This window comes from Podarcis muralis, chromosome 12 (genome assembly GCF_964188315.1).
Source record: "Podarcis muralis chromosome 12, rPodMur119.hap1.1, whole genome shotgun sequence".
Classification (NCBI taxonomy): domain Eukaryota; kingdom Metazoa; phylum Chordata; class Lepidosauria; order Squamata; family Lacertidae; genus Podarcis; species Podarcis muralis.
Window position 1 is genome coordinate 43944845 of NC_135666.1, and position 18808 is coordinate 43963652.

The 18808-nt window shown below is 44.2% G+C and overlaps 1 protein-coding gene across 5 annotated transcripts in view; it reads left to right on the plus strand.

Moving 5' to 3' along the window:
• Positions 1-18808, plus strand: part of RBMS3 (RNA binding motif single stranded interacting protein 3) — a 749106-nt gene that overhangs the window by 428811 nt on the left and 301487 nt on the right. For all 5 annotated transcript variants that reach the window (XM_077916336.1, XM_077916334.1, XM_077916335.1 and 2 more), the window contains one exon: positions 10996-11054. In XM_077916336.1, the coding sequence (XP_077772462.1) occupies positions 10996-11054 (59 nt within the window). The remainder of the gene's footprint in view (positions 1-10995; positions 11055-18808) is intronic.

The following is an 18808-nucleotide window of genomic DNA, read 5'->3' on the forward strand; positions in this document are numbered from 1 at the left end:
CCACAACGTATGGGAAATCTTATGGAAGTGAAATCTTCTGATCTTCCCATCTTCTGACCATGCACAGAGGGGGAAGATGGGGAAAATGCGAGCCTTGGGCTCACCCAAATGCATTCCCATAGCTCTGAAATATGACTTTGCATGATAGCACAACACCATTGGACTAATGAAAATAAAGGCCACCCTTTTCCTCAGTTAGATCCTTAAGGATTGTGTGTGTGAAAGCCTCACAGTCAGCTAAGGCAGATAAGTGGTGCAGGCTTACTTTAACACAGCTGGGGGTCTGTTTCTTTTATTTTTCCCTTGCTTGCCCCCTTTTTCCCTGCAGCAATTCTCTGCAGCAAGAATTTTCGCTAACAGGCAGGCTGCGCTTTTTCAAATCTCAGTGGCCCTTTTTCACATTCCCCAGAAATAGGACACATTTCAATCTCTTCCTATCATTAAAGTCTGCAGAGTGACTACAATTCATGCACGACTCTCTATAAAGAGAGAAGCAGCCACCCAACCTGTCAACATGTTCCACTTTGAATGTTGAAGATTTGCCGCTTGCTTTCAATAATGCTGTGGACTTTGTGGAAGAGGGCTTTCGCTTACTTCAGTGGGAGCTTTTATATGCACAGGGCTTGCCGGATCAGGCCGGATGCCAACCGTAAAGTGCTCTTTTGTCTCATGACGTCGCTGTCTCCCAGTTCTGCTAACTGGAGGCGCACGGATGGGGCTTAATACTGCTTGGTAATTGTGTGTGCTGAGAAGTATGTGCTCTCGTAACCCCTCAGATCCTCTTAATGCTGTGGATAATTCAATCACAATCACAAAAAATGGCATTATTATAACATTAGGGCCTAGTGCAGATTAGCGAAAGACAGGAAATTATAGCGTGCAGGACCGAAATTCTATCCTTGGTTTTACCATAGTGTGCGGAGGTGTGCTGAAGGCCCCTTGAAGAAAGCTGATTCACATATGTCCAGCTGGATATTCATTTGCATGGAGCAATGCAGATTTCAGTTCAGTGTTTTAGATCCAGATCAGGAAAAGGAGAAACTATTTGGTGTGGGTGCATTGCATTCTGGCACGGTTAATTAGGAGTGTGCCGTATTCTTAAGACCCACCATAGGTTGTTGCTGGAAGTGCCCTCAGCAAGAGCTGGTATTTAAGATATCAGAGAGCAACTTTTCATAACCCACCTATTCTCAGCAGCCAGAAGCATCATAGCCAGACACTGGAGAGACCTGTCAGGAGTCAGCATGGACCAGTGGTATCAAATAGTATGGGAAACAGCCTTATTAGAAAAACTCATAGGAGAAGACGCCTTCACCCCGGTATGGTTCCCCTTTACCACATACACAGCCCAACAACACAACAACAAGAATCCGCCGACAGCATGCGAGTCAATATGGCTAACCTGATCCAAAAACACACACATACCCTGCACACACACAAAAACCAAATCTTACTATAGCCAACCAAATACACCCAACCACACTAGGTCTCCCGCAACCTCCCTCACCGCCAAGGAAATACAAAAAGCAAATAGTAAGAGAACCCACACAAGTGACGCTGACACAAAACCCCACACATAATGCTAAGTAGAATAGAAGCATTGCCACCCCACCCCACTCCCCATTCCCCTCTCCCCCCGTTTTCTTCCTAACCTAACATACTATGCAATACTAAAGTTCTCACAACAAATAAAACTGATCTGTGGAAAACACAACTTGAGAAAGAGACAATGCACATATTTTTGTAAACCAAGAAATCTTTCATATAAATATATATATATATATATATATTTAAAAACACAGCACAACTTTTTAATTTTTGTAATCTTTGCTGTTATATTATGTTTTTATATGTGTTGGAAGCTGCCTAGAATGGCTGGGACAATCTATCCAGATGGGTGGGGTATAAATAATAAATTTTATTACTATTATTAACTTAGCCTTTAATAGCTCATGGAGTGCAAAAAAAGGGCCAAAATACAGCAAAGGTGCATTTGTTCAGTATGGAATCACCATACTAAATGGATGTGGCAAAATTACCTCACAGGGACTTAACCATTTTAAAAAAAAAGTGTAAATTAGATCTCAGTCAAGGAGAAATGTGGAACCAACAAATACCATTTTAATTTTTTAATTTTTTTTAAAAGCAATTGGTAGTCTACAGAGTGCAGGATTTTGTTACTATAAAACGCAATTACGTTATGGTTGTTTTATTTGTTTCGGCTGAAATAATTGCATCAGAGAAAAATGTGTTTGAGTTTCCTCTTTGAGGTGTTAAATACACCCTTTTGAAATGAATAAAACTTGATATATCCCCCTTGAAAATAGAGTGAATAGAAATATTTAATGAGCCGAAAGCTTCCTCTGATACAGTTCCTATAAATAATTTCTGAAAGGAATAAACTCATCTGGAAAAGCACTGGTATTAGAATTTTACAAATAATTATTACTATAGAAAGCCCAGACAAGTAGACATCCATAATTTGTAAATAATGAAAAGAAGTTTCTAGGCTCACGTGTGATTCTTGCACACGCTGTGTGAACTCTATAAAATGCTTAACTTGCAGTGATTTGTTTGTTGACAGTCCCTGGTGGTAGAAGACTTTCATCTTTTCTCTCTCTCTCTCTGAAAAATGGAGTTTTATGTTATTCTGTTTTTCTACCCAGAAGCACTATATGTTTAAAAAAGCGAAGGGGAGACTAATGGATTGAATGGAAAAGCCATATAAAATGCAGAATGAGTCGTCGTCTTAGATTAAACACTGTGCAATCCTACACATGCTTACTCAGAAGTAAGTCCCATTAATGCAGCTTACTCAGAGGTTGTTAAATGGGTATAGGATTGCAGCCTGAGGCTGTTGCTAGATTATTGGTTCATTTTTGGCAAAAACTGGATGTGGTTGAAATACTACTGTACTTTGAGCACTTGCTATCCTTCCCAGAGATTGGGTGAAGTTTATCATCTGATCTGGATCCTGGTGTCCCAAGATTTGCATACCTGCAGGAATATTTAGTATTTTCAGTCTTTTCACTTGGGGAGGGGAAGCAGTAACTGGATGAATGACCTGCTGTTCAGAACTTCTATAATTGTGAACAACATGTCCTCTCTCTCTGAATTTCAGAAAACATCCTCTAGTGATTCTCTCTGCCCCCACTTCCCCCCATGGTAGGGCTTTAAGCCACTGGTTGTTCACATGTAAACACAGATGCGCGCGCACACACACTATTTTTTAAAAAAATTTTTTTTAATGTGCCTCGTAATGTTGTCTTTTGATGTTTATATTTTGACAGCGTAATCCTATACATGTCTAGTAAAGGTAAAGGGACCCCTGACCATTAGGTCCAGTCATGGCTGACTCTGGGGTTGTGGCGCTCATCTCGCTTTATTGGCCGAGGGAGCCAGCGTACAGCTTCCGGGTCATGTGGCCAGCATGACTAAGCCGCTTCTGGTGAACCAGAGCAGCGCACGGAAACGCCGTTTACCTTCCCGCCAGAGCGATACCTATTTATCTACTTGCACTTTGACGTGCTTTCGAACTGCTAGGTTGGCATGCCTACTCAGAAGTAAATCTAATAAGAAGTAAATCCAGGGATTGGACAAAAACAAGGTGAGCCCCTGGATTCCTTTAACGGAATTCCCTAGCATTGGAGGGGCAGGCACAGCCTAACCACATCCCCTCCACCACCATTGAACAAAGGCCTAACCTCCAAGCCTTACAAAGTTGTGACGATTTGCTACGCAGCAGGCGAAACCCAAGTGGCACCAGCCAATCAGCCAAATGGGAAAATTCCTACTGGGCCCCTGTCCCAAGAACAGACGACCCATGGCGGCATAGCAAGGTCATAAAGACCCCTCACCATTAGGTCCCGTCGTGACCGACTCTGGGGTTGTGGCACTCATCTCGCTTAATTGGCCAAAGGAGCCGGCGTACAGCTTCCGGGTCATGTGGCCAGCATGACTAAGCCACTTCTGGCAAACCAGAGCAGCGCACGGAAACGCCGTTTACCTTCCCGCTGGAGCGGTACCTATTTATCTACTTGCACTTTGACGTGCTTTCGAACTGCTAGGTTGGCAGGAGCTGGGACCGAGCAACGGGAGCTCACCCCGTCACGGGGATTCGAACCGCCACCCTTCTGATCGGCAAGTCCTAGGCTCAGTGGTTTAACCCAGAGGAAGGGTGGGCGGGTGATCCAGTGCACGAGGTGAAAAAGAGGAAGCTCAATGCAACGTGCAGCAGTATATATGGGTCCCTCGGTTAAGACATGAAATGATTCCATTGGCCAGATTTATGCCTGCAACCGAGGGACCACCAATCGGGTTGTTGTGGCTCTCCAGTCGCTCCCACCCACAACAGCAGTGAGGTCAGTTCTGGTGATCTCACCGCAACACGTGCTCTCCATGAGGAGGACATGATTTATTTGAATTGCTTTTACATGGTTTTGTTTTAGTTGTATTTGCATTGTACAGGTGTTATTTATTTATTTATATATATCATATTGAGAGATGTCCAACTAACCAGATCCACTAGCTGACGGACTTGCAGATGTGCAGTGGAATTTCTCTATCCTCTTCCCTTCCCTGTGTGTGTGCCCCATAAACTTGTTCCAGAGGAATAGGGTAGGGGAACAGATTTAGGGATTGCACAGGTTGAGGGGAGGGAATTTCCTTTGCACAGCTGCAAGTCCTTCCTTGTGTTAGCAGATGTGTTCCGTTGGATATTGCCCTTTTGTTTGTTAAGTTCTACCCTATTTTGACATAGACCAGTATCTAATCTTTAGAAATACAATAAAACAACAACATATTTCAGTGGAGATCTGACAGCTGGCAGGCATATTTTGGGAGAAATTCTGGAGTTACTTTGCCCATTATTTCCATTTTGAAACACATTCTCTCTTGAATATTGTCTTAAGCTGCAACGTGGGACCCATTTAGATTGGTTGAAGCTAATTGAAGTGGGTGAGATTTAAGCAGCTGAACTGAGTGCAGGATTATAGCCTTGGTTAATGGCTGTGAGTACTGCATCAAATCACCAAAGTGACAGGCAGCTATATCCAGCACTTTTTTTTCTAGAAAAAGAGGTGCAGGAATTCCCACTCTTTTTTTGACAGACAACCCTAAATTGGTGAACTGGGGGCGGGGGCCAAAGTTGATGAGTTCTGGGCGTTGTGCCACTATACAGTTACCAGTATGCTGCAGAGAGGTGGTGGAACTCTGTTCCAGTGAGTTCCAGATGAAAAGAAGCCATGACTATACCTGCAAAGGAGTAGAGTAAGTGAAATTAAGATAGTGGGTTTCACCTTTGTCCCAAGTACCTGAGCCATTTGGAATAATTCTCTAGTTAACTAGTTTGTAGAACTAAGCTTTAGGAACATCCAGTGAAAGGACACAGGAGACCGCAGGTTAAATTACCAATCAAGTTAAATCACCACACAGTCATGAAATCCACTTGGCATTGGCATAGTAACTGGAAATAATTCTGGGAAGTCAGTGAAATTTAGAAACAGAGTTAAACATTTGGTTCCCATTGATCTCAATAGGAACTTAGTATGCTGAATCCAGAGAGAATTATGCCTACTTACTCTTGCAAAAGCAATATTAAAAAGGTAAAGGGACCCCTGACCATTAGGTCCAGTTGTGGCCGACTCTGGGATTGCGGTGCTCATCTTGCTTTATTGGCCGAGGGAGCCGGCGTACAGCTTCCGGGTCATGTGGGCAGCATGACTTAGCCGCTTCTGGCGAACCAGAGCAGCACACGGAAACGCCGTTTATCTTCCCACTGGAGTGGCACCTATTTATCTACTTGCACTTTGATGTGCTTTCGATCTGCTAGGTTGGCAGGAGCAGGGACCGAGCAACGGGAGCTCACTCCATCGCGGTGATTCGAACCGCCGACCTTCTGATCGGCAAGTCCCAGGCTCTGTGGTTTAACCCACAGCGCCACCCGTGTTACATGACGTTAAAATAATGGGAAATAGGGATGCACTTTAGTCTGGTCTGACTAGGAAAGGGCAGATTAGCCTATTTCTGTTTCATGTCAGTCTTGCATACAGTCAGTTTAAGGTCTAGACCCTTTAATGACTTTAAAAGATGTGAAAAAACTTAATTATAAAATGTGTACAAACTGCCTTTACTGCTACTACTTCTAAAACACTTTTTTGTATGCTTTCCAATACAGTTTCCCTAAAATACAATTTTTTGTGCATACTTATCTGAAACCAAACTGGCTCACAAAATGGGATCTGATTGACAACTGTGTTCTGATCCATGGTCCAAGAAAGCAGAATAGGTTTGCTTGCTTTAAAATGCAGACCTTATGATCTTCTCTTCCATCTGCTGTCTAAGTCTTTATGATAAGGTGGCAAAAAAACCTTTAGCAGTAATCTCCGAGCGCTTGCTCCAAAGCAGTCTTGAATTTAATGAGAGAAGCCTCATATTTTCTAATTACCAAAAATTATCTTAAAACAGATCTTCTGTGAATACTCTATGTGCACATCCCAAATCATGGTCTGAGCACAGAATCATTCACCCAGCTATTTAAAGGGGGACGGGGTGGAATTGTGTATGTTGTCGCATTGCTTCCTATTATAACAAGATTATGTTGCAATCTTCTTACTGGTAATTATTGCAGCATATTATTCTTCTTTCACATGTAACCAGTACATATTTCTGTGCTTATTTGCCAAGGCATTTGCCTTTTATTTTTACTTCCAAATTGCTTAACTTGTTGGAGGCCTTGGAAATCTAATTACTCCTGTATCAGTAGCATAACCAGATTAAAAAACAACAACCACGTTCCCCCATGACATTTCTGAACAAGACATCAATCAAACTTTGTTGGCTGAGGAATATTGCTTCAGTAAGCCTTGTTCCATATATTAACTTTTAATGTGAAATATCAGGGCAAGGATGGATTGGTTTTTATAATTATTGTAGATAATTATTTAAGATAATGCAACTCCTACGTCTTGGTGCATATTTTAGCAACACTATTTTCTGGACAAAAGAGTCTTGTGAATTGCCAATAGATTATGGAAGCGAAGTACAGGCAACATTTACATGTGTTCAGTTGATGCATGACTGTGCACATGTGTATCGCAGTTACTCAAAAGTGGCCAGATCAGGGCAGGGGCGTGGGCATGATGAGGACAAGGCATAATGAGCTTATATACACTCAACTGTTGCATGTGATGACCAGGAACGCAACTCCCATGCAATTGGAGGGTTGCTTGTACAATATCATAATAAAATAAACCATGCAAAATCTTAAACTAACAACTTAGGAATCAAGAGTTCTTAAAATATCAGCAACAAATTTATTGTGCTAGCCATTGACCTTGACAACTGCTAAATACCTTGGTTTTCAAACAGCTTCTTGAACGTTTTGGCTCCTGAACGATTGAAACCCGGAAGTGATTGCTCCGATTTTCGAACGTTCTTTTGGAAGCTGAACATCCGACGGGGCTTCTGCGTCTTCCGATTGGCTGCAGGAGCTTCCTGTCGGTGACAGTGAATGAAGGTCAAGAGAGAGAGGCTGACATTCAACTCTACTCCTACTCAGAATAGACCTATTGAGGTTTATGGACTTGACTAGAAGTCTGTGAAATTTCAAACTGAAAATCTACACATGTGCACACACAAACCAGTGATACAAGAATACAGAGTTAAATATTTTTTACAGAGTTTTAGAGGTTGTTGTTGTTTTTAAAAAGAACAAACAAACAAACAAACCATGGTTAGTATCAAAAATTAGCAGGCCAGCTCTGTTATGCATTATGCCATTCCATGCTATTTGCATGTAGATTCCCATTGTGTAATGCCCTTTTGGTATCTCTGCGTGACAAGAATTAAAATTGCATTGCTTGCAATGATGAGAAGAGCCATATCCCCAAAGACAAATTACAGCGCCAGACATCTAAGCAAGAAAAATTGGTTATCAGATGTTATTGTTCCATTTATGACCAATTATCAGAACTTGGGGTCTTGGACGCTGCAATTAATTATTAACTTTTATTTAGGAAAAACTTGTATTTTTCGCTCCATAAGGCACTTTTTTTCCTCCTAAAAAGTAAGAGGAAATGTCTGTGTGTCTTATGGAGCGAATGTGGTGTCCCTGGAGCCGACTCGCCCGAGTGCAGGGGCAAAAATCGGATTGTGCGTCATGGAGGAGGGAAGGCTGTAGAGAGGAGGCTGCTGGGGTTCCTGTATCGGGCATATTTTGGTGTGTGTGTGGAAGCGTGTGAGTCGTGTTGCTGCACAAGAGAGTGTGCGGTTAAAGTGGGCATTTGGGCATTTGAGTGTCCTTGTGTGTGGAGCCCCTCGATCGCTGTACAGCATCCCAAGGCTACCGTCTGTTCACCAGCCCTGTTCCCCTTGCCTAATTATTGTAGCGCCTTCCTAAGGATTCAATTGCGACTCCTATTTTGTTTTGCGCTCCCAGCCATGTATGGTTTTAACTGGGCGGTTAAAGTCAGCCTCTGCTCCCCTCCTTTTGTTCTTGTCCCTTTCTGGCAGGGAGCGCACAGCTGCAGTGAATTCCTTTCCTGCCCTCTGCCTCAGGGTCTTACTGCCCACCCTTTTGTGCTTTCCGTTGCTGTGTTTGCTCGGATCGGGCCAGCGATGGCCCATTCCCCTTGCTCAGCGCGTCTGCTTGCTGCGAGGTGATGCGGCTAGGAAGGAATTAGCAGGAGGACACAATCCTTTTCCCTTCCATTGCTCAGCACCGGCCGTAACAGCATCACCTCGCAGCAAGCAGACGTGCTGAGCAAGGAGGCTGGTGGAAGACAAACGCAACAAGGAGCAGGGAAATCCCCTGCCTTCATGGCAAGCAGAGGGGAAAGGACCGTGTCCTTCGTGCTAATTCCTTCCTAGCCACATTGTGTGCAGGCTCCAGCCCACCCGGATCAGCTTCCGGCGGCTAGGAGCACAACTGACGGCTGCTGCCACCGCCTCCTCCTCTCCATGCTCCAGTGCTGCTGCGGTGTCCAGGGAAGCATGCCAGGGACGCATAGGCAGCCGGAAAACATGCAGGTGGGACAGAGAGAGAGAGAGCGAGAGAGAGAGCGAGAGCGCTGGCTTGAGTGGTGGTGGGCGAGAACTTTTGCCTTCCTTTCCTCCCTCCCCTTAAATCCCTCTCCTGCATTGTTAGCCACCTCCTCTCCACACACCCCACGCGTGCCGCTTGCCCCTCCAGTGTTTTTCCTTCCCTCCCCACTTAAAACTCCTCTCCTACAACATTTGATTCAGACTATTTCCCCCCTTTGTTTTCCTCCTCTAAAAACTAGGTGCGTCTTATGGTCAGGTGCGTCTTATGAGGCGAAAAGTACGGCATGTCCGATTAATTCGGATACACCATTGCATTGACATTTAAGTGCTTTGTTGCTATGGACAATAAGTACTGCTAGGAATACTTCCTTGGGCACCAGGTGTGTAAGGCCTGTTGACCTGGAGCAATGAACAGGATGGGGCATGTGTAGGTTAAACATGACCACAACTTTATTGGTTGCAGAATATCAGGATTTTGCACAGGACAGAGCAAGGATCCTATTAGTGGGCAGCCCAACTGTTGGCCAATGTCTCTCCTAACCTGTGTGCTGGGTAGCCCTGAGGGCAGGGTCAGCCTTGCCCAGGAGAAGGACTGAAGCAGCCATCTTGTGTGGTGAAATCCCACAATGCATTGCCTTTGCTGGTACTCTACTACCAGCCACTTCCAGGGCCGCTCAGCTGCTGCTGCTGCTGCTGCTTCTGGCAAGATGCCGCTGAAGATTAAGCTAACAGCCACATTCTATAAGTACATTATCATATACATTGTACGAAGAGCTTTCACAGACAGAACAAAGATTTGGCATCATTATGCTTTGGAAGTTTTTGCTAATGCAAAATCCTGCAACTTGCCTTTTGACCAGGACAGGACTTATTCTGGCTCCCTACTGGCTTCCAGACACAATTCAGAGTGCTGACAATGACCTTTGAGTTGCTACATGGTTTGGGGCAGGGGTGGCCAATGTGGTCCCCTCCCAGATGTTGCTGGACTCCAACTCCCATCAGCCCCAGACAGCCTCTTCCAGAAGAAGAAATATAAGCCCTTTTTGTGGAATTCCAGCTTTCAATTCTATCAGAATTGTGTCCGGCCACTTCTTTCTTTGTGTTTCAGTGTCTATTTAAAAACTGGGAGGGCATTTAGTATTGGCTGAAAGTTTCTTGATTTAATTTTATGGTACGCAGTTATTTGGTTTTAAGTGCATTTTTAGACTTATTGATTTTTAGAAATAGCTTTTAATTTTGTTTCAATGGTGATTTTTGACAAAAAAGCACAGCTTTTGTGGCAATGGCATGGTGCTAAGTCAAGAAATAAATGCAATCTGGCGACCTTCCAAGTTCTCATATTTCGAGAGGGAGAAAAATTCCCTCCATTCACACCAGTCATAATTTTAGAAACCTCCATAATGTTCTCTTCCCTTAGTCACCATTTCCACCCCAAAAATGTAAAAATCCCTCCATGCGCAATTGCACACAAATCAATGCGGTGTGTTCTGAAAACAGGCATCCCCTTGGGCTGGCTGCTGAAAGTCTCCCATATGTTCCACTCTGGCATTGCCAATTTCAGAGAGTGGTCTATTCTGTGTCTTGGAAAATCACCCATTCATCTCATTTAACCAAGGGAAAAAACACAGGTTTAGCCTGATCTAATCAACACTCAGGAAAAAAACATCTTTGTTTGCCTTGACATCCCCCAAATCTGCCACTGTAATTGGTCTCTTTGTTGATTATCAAAGTGCAAGCATAGAAAATTAACCACCTTTGTAAGGGTAGCTTTTGAAGGTCAGGTGAGAAATGCAAATACAGCATGCAGGATATTACCATACAATATTGTTTGTGCTGCACTTTTCAGGAGCACTTAAGTCTCATTTTCTTTTAAGTATGCTTGACAACTGGATCAGGTTTGAAACAACAATAAAATGAACATCCCTATTTCTCTCCCCAACTTTTGTTTTTCAGGTATGGAAAAATTGTATCCACAAAAGCAATTCTAGACAAAAACACAAATCAGTGCAAAGGTAAGTGCCAAAAGTCCTCCCTGCAAATTCCACATCAGATTGATTGACTGGTGTTTGCGCTGCAAAAGTTCAGACTCTGGCGGTGCAATCAACATAATGTACAGTATATTGAAAACATGTTTAATAATGCTGCGGCTTCGAGTTCTACTTCCAGTAACATTGCTCATTAATTTTTTTCATTAACAAACAAAATGAAAATCACAAATCAGAACAACTATCAAATTGCTTCGGCAGCAAAGTAAATTACCTCCTAACCACACAGTGTCATCTGATTTGAACAATATTATCGGTGATGCAAATTGATTTCCTATGTAAAAATTTGAAACTCTTGGGAAAGCTTTCCCAAGCAAATCCTCATTCTGCTTTTCTCTCTTTTGATATCTTGTGCTCCGTTCTTATAAGAAAATGTTAACTGTGGCCCAACTGCATCGCTTCGGAAATAGTGGCGTAGTGGAATGAAAATGAATCTGTGTAGCTCTTGCAGTTTATTTTCATTTAATGGCTAATGCTTTAAAATATGGTTTGTCGTTTAAATGAATTTGAATGCAGAGTGCACCAGTGTGGCATAGCATGGTTGCCTACATAATATTTGTATTCCTACATGTTTTGTTTTTTTCTTGATATGCAAAATATACTTATGGCAGGGAGTGGTGAACTTGGGCCTAGCGGCTGAATTTGGCCTTCCAGGCTTCTCTGTCTCACCCTAAAAATTCACCCCAGGTCATTCCCCTTACTTGCCCTTTTCCACACCATCCCCAAGTGCCGAGAGCCAGTGTGGTGTAGTGGTTAAGAGTGGTGGACTCATAATCTGGTAAACCGGGTTCGCGTCTCCGCTCCTCCACATGCAGCTGCTGGGTGACCTTGGGCCAGTCACCCTTCTTTGAAGTCTCTCAGCCCCACTCACCTCACAGAGTGTTTGTTGTGGGGGAGGGAGGGAAAAGGAGAATGTTAGCCGCTTTGAGACTCCTTAAAGGGAGTGAAAGGCGGGATATCAAATCCAAACTCTTCTTTTGCCCTTGTAGGCGTGTGTCCTTGAACTCCCTCTTGCTTGCCTGCATGGGTCAATTTGTGTGTGGAAAGCTACAGGGAGGTGAAACTTTGCACGACTGGAATGCGGTCCGCTGCTGAGAAACAAGAGCCATGTCTGTTGCTCTGTCTGCTTTTCCATCTGCCCTCCCGCCCTTCCTTGAAAGGTTGGTTATGAGGAGAAGCTGCCCTTGGCCTGAAAAACCCCCCACCACATATCCTACCCCTGTTCTAAAGCGTGATAATGGAATTTGTAATTGATTTATCAACACATTATCTCTTTTGTGGGGAGATGTTTCACCGGAGTTCCGACTCTTGCAGCGCAGTTTACATCTTTATACCATAAAATATTCATTTTGCACGTCCGGTATCCACCATTAATCTTCTGTCTGGCAACCGTTGCTCAGACAGAAATAACAAGTGTGGATTATAGTATTAACTTGTTAGGGTGCCAGATATCAAGGCGTAGCGGCGGCTTTGATTGACATGTTTTGCACTTCCACCACAATTATTTCAAATCTGACGCCATCGTGGTTCAGGTCCCGTTTGGAACGGGCTCGATTCTTTTCTGGCCTTCCTTGCTACTGCCCATCCCCTTTCTCAAGACCCTACCTTACTAAGTCAATGGGAACAGCCATGCAGAGAGGCCTTGACTCTCACAAGTGTTATTGACAGCGCCCCATGGAGCAGCATAGATGGGGCACTGATGCTCTCCCTGTGCCCCTTTCTCCTTCTGGCAATTGCCCATCACACGCTGTGTTCAGAAGCTGGGAGAGCAGCAAGGCTCCACCTACATCTCCACAAGGTCTGCTACTGCTTCTTGACATTGCTCACTGAAATAAGGAAGTGGGGACAATATCATTTCCAGAAGTTAAATCAAGCAACATGGGGACTGCGTTTCCGATGCCTCTCTGTTTCATTGTGTGTCGAATCCTTTTGTGTGACAATCCAGGCCACAGGGAGGTTGTTGAGAAGCCATCTCATCATCCTTTGGCGAGTTCTGCGTTTGGAAAAAAGCAGGTAGCAGGGAGGGTTTCTGCCATGTTTGGGAACACGATAGGTCTCTGCTTGGAATCGAGCGAAGTTCACACGAGTTGTGGTTCAGATCCAAAGTGAGAATTAACTTGTTGAGGTGGGTCCCTCATAAATCAAGCTGAGGGGACGGAGGCTGGGATTTCAGGCCCAAAGTACATGGGGTGTCAGGGAAGTCTTGAATCTTTAAACGCAGGCCTGCATTTCAATTACAGTGGTACCTCAGGTTACAAACACTTCGGGTTACAAACACTTCAGGTTACAGACTCCGCTAACCCTGAAGTAGTACCTCAGGTTAAGAACTTTACCTCAGGATGAGAACAGAAATCGTGCGGCGACAACAAGAGGCCCCATTAGCTAAAGTGGTACCTCAGGTTAAGAACAGACTGAGGTTGAATCCTGACAAGACAGAAGTACTGTTTTTGGGGGACAGGGAGCGGGTTGGTGTGGGGGATTCCCTGGTCTTGAATGGGGTAACTGTGCCCCTAAAGGACCAGGTGCGTAGCCTGGGAGTCATTTTGGACTCACAGCTGTCCATGGAGGCGCAGGTTAACTCTGTGTCCAGGGCAGCTGTCTACCAGCTCCACCTGGTACGCAGGCTAAGACCCTACCTGCCCGCGAACTGTCTCGCCAGAGTGGTGCATGCTCTAGTTATCTCACGCTTGGACTACTGCAACGCGCTCTACGTGGGGCTACCTTTGAAGGTGACCCGGAAACTGCAATTAATCCAGAATGCGGCAGCTAGACTGGTGACTGGGAGTGGCCGCCGGGACCATATAACACCGGTTCTGAGAGACCTGCATTGGCTCCCAGTACGTTTCCGAGCACAATTCAAAGTGTTGGTGCTGACCTTTAAAGCCCTAAACGGCCTCGGTCCTGTATACCTGAAGGAGCGTCTCCACCCCCATCATTCAGCCCGGACACTGAGATCCAGCGCCGAGGGCCTTCTGGCGGTTCCCTCATTGCGAGAAGTGAGGCTACAGGGAACCAGACAGAGGGCCTTCTCGGTAGTGGCGCCCGCCCTGTGGAACGCCCTCCCATTAGATGTCAAAGAGATAAATAATTACCTGATATTCAGAAGACATCTTAAGGCAGCCCTGTTCAGGGAAGTTTTTAATATGTAATGCTGTACTGTTTTTAACACTGATTGGGAGCCGCCCAGAGTGGCTGGGGAAACTCAGCCAGATGGGCGGGGTATAAATAATAAATTATTATTATTATTATTATAACGGTTTCAGGTTAAGAATGGACCTCTGGCACGAATTAAGTTCGTAACCAGAGGTACCACTGTATATCTAAAATAGAAGGTAGCACACAAATGAAAAATGTGTGTCCAGTGGAGTCTTTCTCGCTTCAGCTATGTCATTCTTGCTTGGACTTTTAATATGGGCGCCTGGTTAGGTAAAGAGGACTCTGCAGGATGAGCTACAGCTAACATGGTGTCCCCTATGCTGCGGGTCCAAATTCTCATCAGCCTGCACTGCCAGCGTTCAGGGATGATGGGAGTTGTAGTCCAACAGCATCTGAGAGGGCAGGGGTAAGTATGATGAGTGAACAAAAGTCTGCACTATCCTTTTGGTCATTTAAATTGCATCATCTCCTTGTTAGACTAAATTGAGTTGGACCCACAATTTGGAGGCACGGGTCTGCATGCTAAATCAGTTGTGACATATTCTTGAAACAGAATCACCTGCATCTTCGGCATCTTAAAGGCAGCCTTACTGGCGTTGGACTGAGCAGTGGGTGATAATGACGTAAAGGTTACTGTGCATAGTCAAAAGCTTTTGAGAACCTTGGGTTTTTGATAGCCTTGTAATTTCTGATCAGAGTAGCATTTCACATTAGCTTCACTGTCTTATCTTCGCTTTTTGATCTCATTATACTACCTACACACATCCTTTCCCCCCTGGAAATCTTTCCAAATTACTTCAGTTATCATGATGTAATTCTCTAGTGAGGATGTGAGAGGAGTCCTACTTCCATGACTATATTCATATAACACTTTAGAATAGAAGTCCCCCCCCCCCCAAAAAAAGACCCCACCATATACATATCTGATAATTTGTTCAATGGAGAGCAAGTAGCTAGAGCACATGTGCGAATATCCAATTGCCAACTCACCTAGGGGGGTTAAATGAGGGTTTTCTCAAGGTTATTACAGTCTGTCTGGAGCTGTTGCAGCACCACACTCCAGGGAGAACTCACTCTACTTTCTTGTAACATTGACAGCGTGAGGATATTTAAAAGTTCCCCTGTTCCCCTGCCAAATTGTACAGATCTTCCTCAGAGGTGCTTCCCATTGGTACAGTGAAGGGAAAAGACTGGGTGTGTTTGTGTGCAAAGTTACTGGTCTTTTTTCGGAACACCAGAGAAATTAATAGAATCTTAGAATTCAACCCTCTGCAATGCAGACTCTTCTTCCTCTGACAAGTAAATAATAATAATAATAATAATAATAATAATAATAATAATATATTAATTATACCCTGCCCATCTGCCTGGGTTTCCCCAGCCACTCTGGGCAGCTCCCAACAGAATATTACAAACACGATAAAACATCAGACATTAAAAACTTCCCTAAACAGGGCTTTGTAGCTTGTTTGCATGAGATTATTGCAGTGCGAAGTCCCCAAGAATGAGGGGAAATAAGTGGAGGCTGGAAACCTCTTTTCTTTGATGGCGTTCCCATTTCACACACGTAGTTCAAATGGTAGTAACACTTCCTTGCGTCGTGATTTGCATTTCTAAGGAGAAGCTAAAGATTTGCATTTCGGCGGAGGGAATATATTTGTTGAAACTCGGTGCGTTTCACAAGTTGAACCTAAGCAGCCAGCACTGAGTTCAGTAGTTTGTTCTCAGAAAAACTGTGCATAGGATTACAGCCTTGCTCTTCGCTGCGTCCCTGCTCCTGTGTGTTGTGAGTCAATGTATAAGTGGATCAATGTGTGGATTCTCGTGGTGGGCATGGCTATGAAGGCTGTCGAGATGAGCTCTTGCGCTTCGAAATTTACAATACCACTGATTGCCCTACCTTTGGAAGTGAGGAAGGTGGTGGGATTCAGGGTTTTGATGTGTTGAAACCCCACCTCAGGTCCTGTCTGAAGGTTTCCTGCAGGCCATTGCAAGAACAAGATGCTGGACTCAATTCTCCATTGTCCCTATCTGGCAGGCTCTTCTTATGCAAGCATGGAAGCCTCCCTCTGGTGCTGTTCACCTGGCACCAACCTTGCAAAGTTTTAAGCGCCAGGTGAAACGTGTCCTGCTTCCTGTGCTTTCAGTGGGATTGCGATGTTTGCTTTTGCTGCTATTACGAGATCCGGTTTTTATTATTCCTGTTATTTGTATCTGGCTGCGGGCTGCTTTCTGTTTTGAAGTTCTGTGCTCCACTGGAATAATTTCTGAATAGACACACAGGAAAGATTCACTCTGCACATCTGTTTCATTTCGGTAACTTTGAAAATGGCTCCCCTTCCACTCCCCAAAAACACTTTTGTGTTTTGTTTTAACGTAGAAGCTACCCTGAGAGTCTTTTCTAAGATTGAAAAGTGCGCTAGGAATAGGCTAAATTAATAAATGGTTAAATAAATAAATGCATTTTATTTATTAAATTTATACCCCACTTTCCCTCTAAGGGACTCAAAGCCATACATGTGATCCCTCCATTTTTATTGTCACAGTAACTCTGTGGTGTCTAGGCAGAGAGATGACTGGCCCTATTGACTTCTTGACTGAGTGAGGATTTAAAACTCCCCAGTGGTTCTGTCTCCCAGTTGCTCAGCCTGCAGCCGGCCAGTTGCTAGCTGCCAGCTTCTAGCTAACATAGTTCTCAGCTCCGTCCTTTGCCCTTCTAACTACCAGAAATTCTAGATTCAGGGAGGTAGCCGTGTTGGTCTGCCGCAGTCGGCATAAATAAATAAAAAAATTAAAAAAATCAGTAGCACCTTAGAGACCAACTAAGTTTGTTCTGGGTATAAGCTTTCGTGTGAATGCACACTTCTTCAGATACACTGAAACAGAAGTCACCAGACCCTTATATATAGCGGGAGGGTGGGGTGGGGTTTTTCTCTGAAGGGTAGTAGGAGATGGGTGATTGACTCAATGGGTATGGTAAACCTGCTGACGACTGTTAACGACTCCAATGCATGGATCAAACCTATCTATTCTGAAGGAAATCAGCCCTGGAAGGACAGATCCTGAAGCTGAGGCTCCAATACTTTGGCCACCTCATGAGAAGACTCGACTCCCTGGAAAAGACCCTGATGTTGAGAAAGATGGAGGGCACAAGTAGAAGGGGATGACAGAGGACGAGATGGTTGGACAGTGTTCTCAAAGCTACGAACATGAGTTTGACCAAACTGCAAGAGGCAGTGGAAGACAGGAGTGTGTGGCGCGCTCTGGTCCATGGGATCACAAAGAGTCGGACACGACTGAACAACAACAACAACAGCAACAACAACAACAACTGCAATTAGTCCTTCAGGAAAAAGCAAGGGATAGTATGCAGATGACCAAAAATAGCTTTAGCATATGTCTCATTACCTGCATACAGGTTTACCATACCCATTGAGTCAATCACCCATTTCCTACTACCCTTCAGAGAAAAACCCCACCCCACCCTCCCACTATGTATAAGGGTCTGGTGACTTCTGTTTCAGTGTATCTGAAGAAGTGTGCATGCACACGAAAGCTTATACCCAGAACAAACTTAGTTGGTCTCTAAAGCGCTACTGGACAATTTATTATTATTATTTAATTTATTTTAACCACCAGAAAGTTGAGGAAGGGCCCTCCACCCTTTTGTTATCTGGCACAGAGCCACTTCCTTTGTTACCTTAATGGCCCATACTTAGAGGGCCATTACCTCACCAGGAAGCTAGCCTGGTTATTCCAGGAATTAAATCCCATCTGGATCCAGGAATTAGAAGGGGGCTCAAGCATACAGCCTACATCTCCCCCCCCCCACACCTCATAACACTATAAACAAGTGCCTTTAGCGACCCAGTGAAGGATTTGCCCATCTACCTGGATGTTAATGCTACCACCTTTGCCTCCTAGTTGTAAGGAGGCAGTTGGGTGTTTGGTTTCCCAGCTTGGAAGAGAAGGAGGTGATGGTAACAGCAGCTAGGCAGAAGCAAAGTAGACCCATTAGCATTTGCTTTGCTGTTTAATATTAAACCCAGAGTGTGCTGTCTGTATAGTGTCATGATTCTAGCCTCTTGTTAAGCAGACTTGATGGCTTAAATGTTTGGTGTAGATGTAAAGTTCATTGTCTGTAAACTGTATAGCAACGAAATCAGATTTATTGGCTGCAATCCTCTGCCTATGTACCTGGAAGTTTGCCCCTTCGAACACAGTGGGACTTACTTTCAAGTAAACATGCATAGGGTTGCATAGAATAGATAATTGCCACAGTCTTTATTTCAAAACACACACACACACACACACACACTTGTGAATTGAGCCATCAGACCTCAGGAAATATCTTCACTTGCTGCAAAAGGGTTCACTGGGGACGCCTCTTGATGAAGCCTCTCGTTTGAGACTGTTCTTCCTTGGGTGGCGTGCATACTAATTGACGCATAACAACAGCAAGCGAGCGTTCTCTAATAGGACTGCATAAAACAAAACAAGAGCTGTCAGCATAGAATGGCCCAAAATCATTGAATAAAGCAAGGAACGGAACTGCATATGGGGAA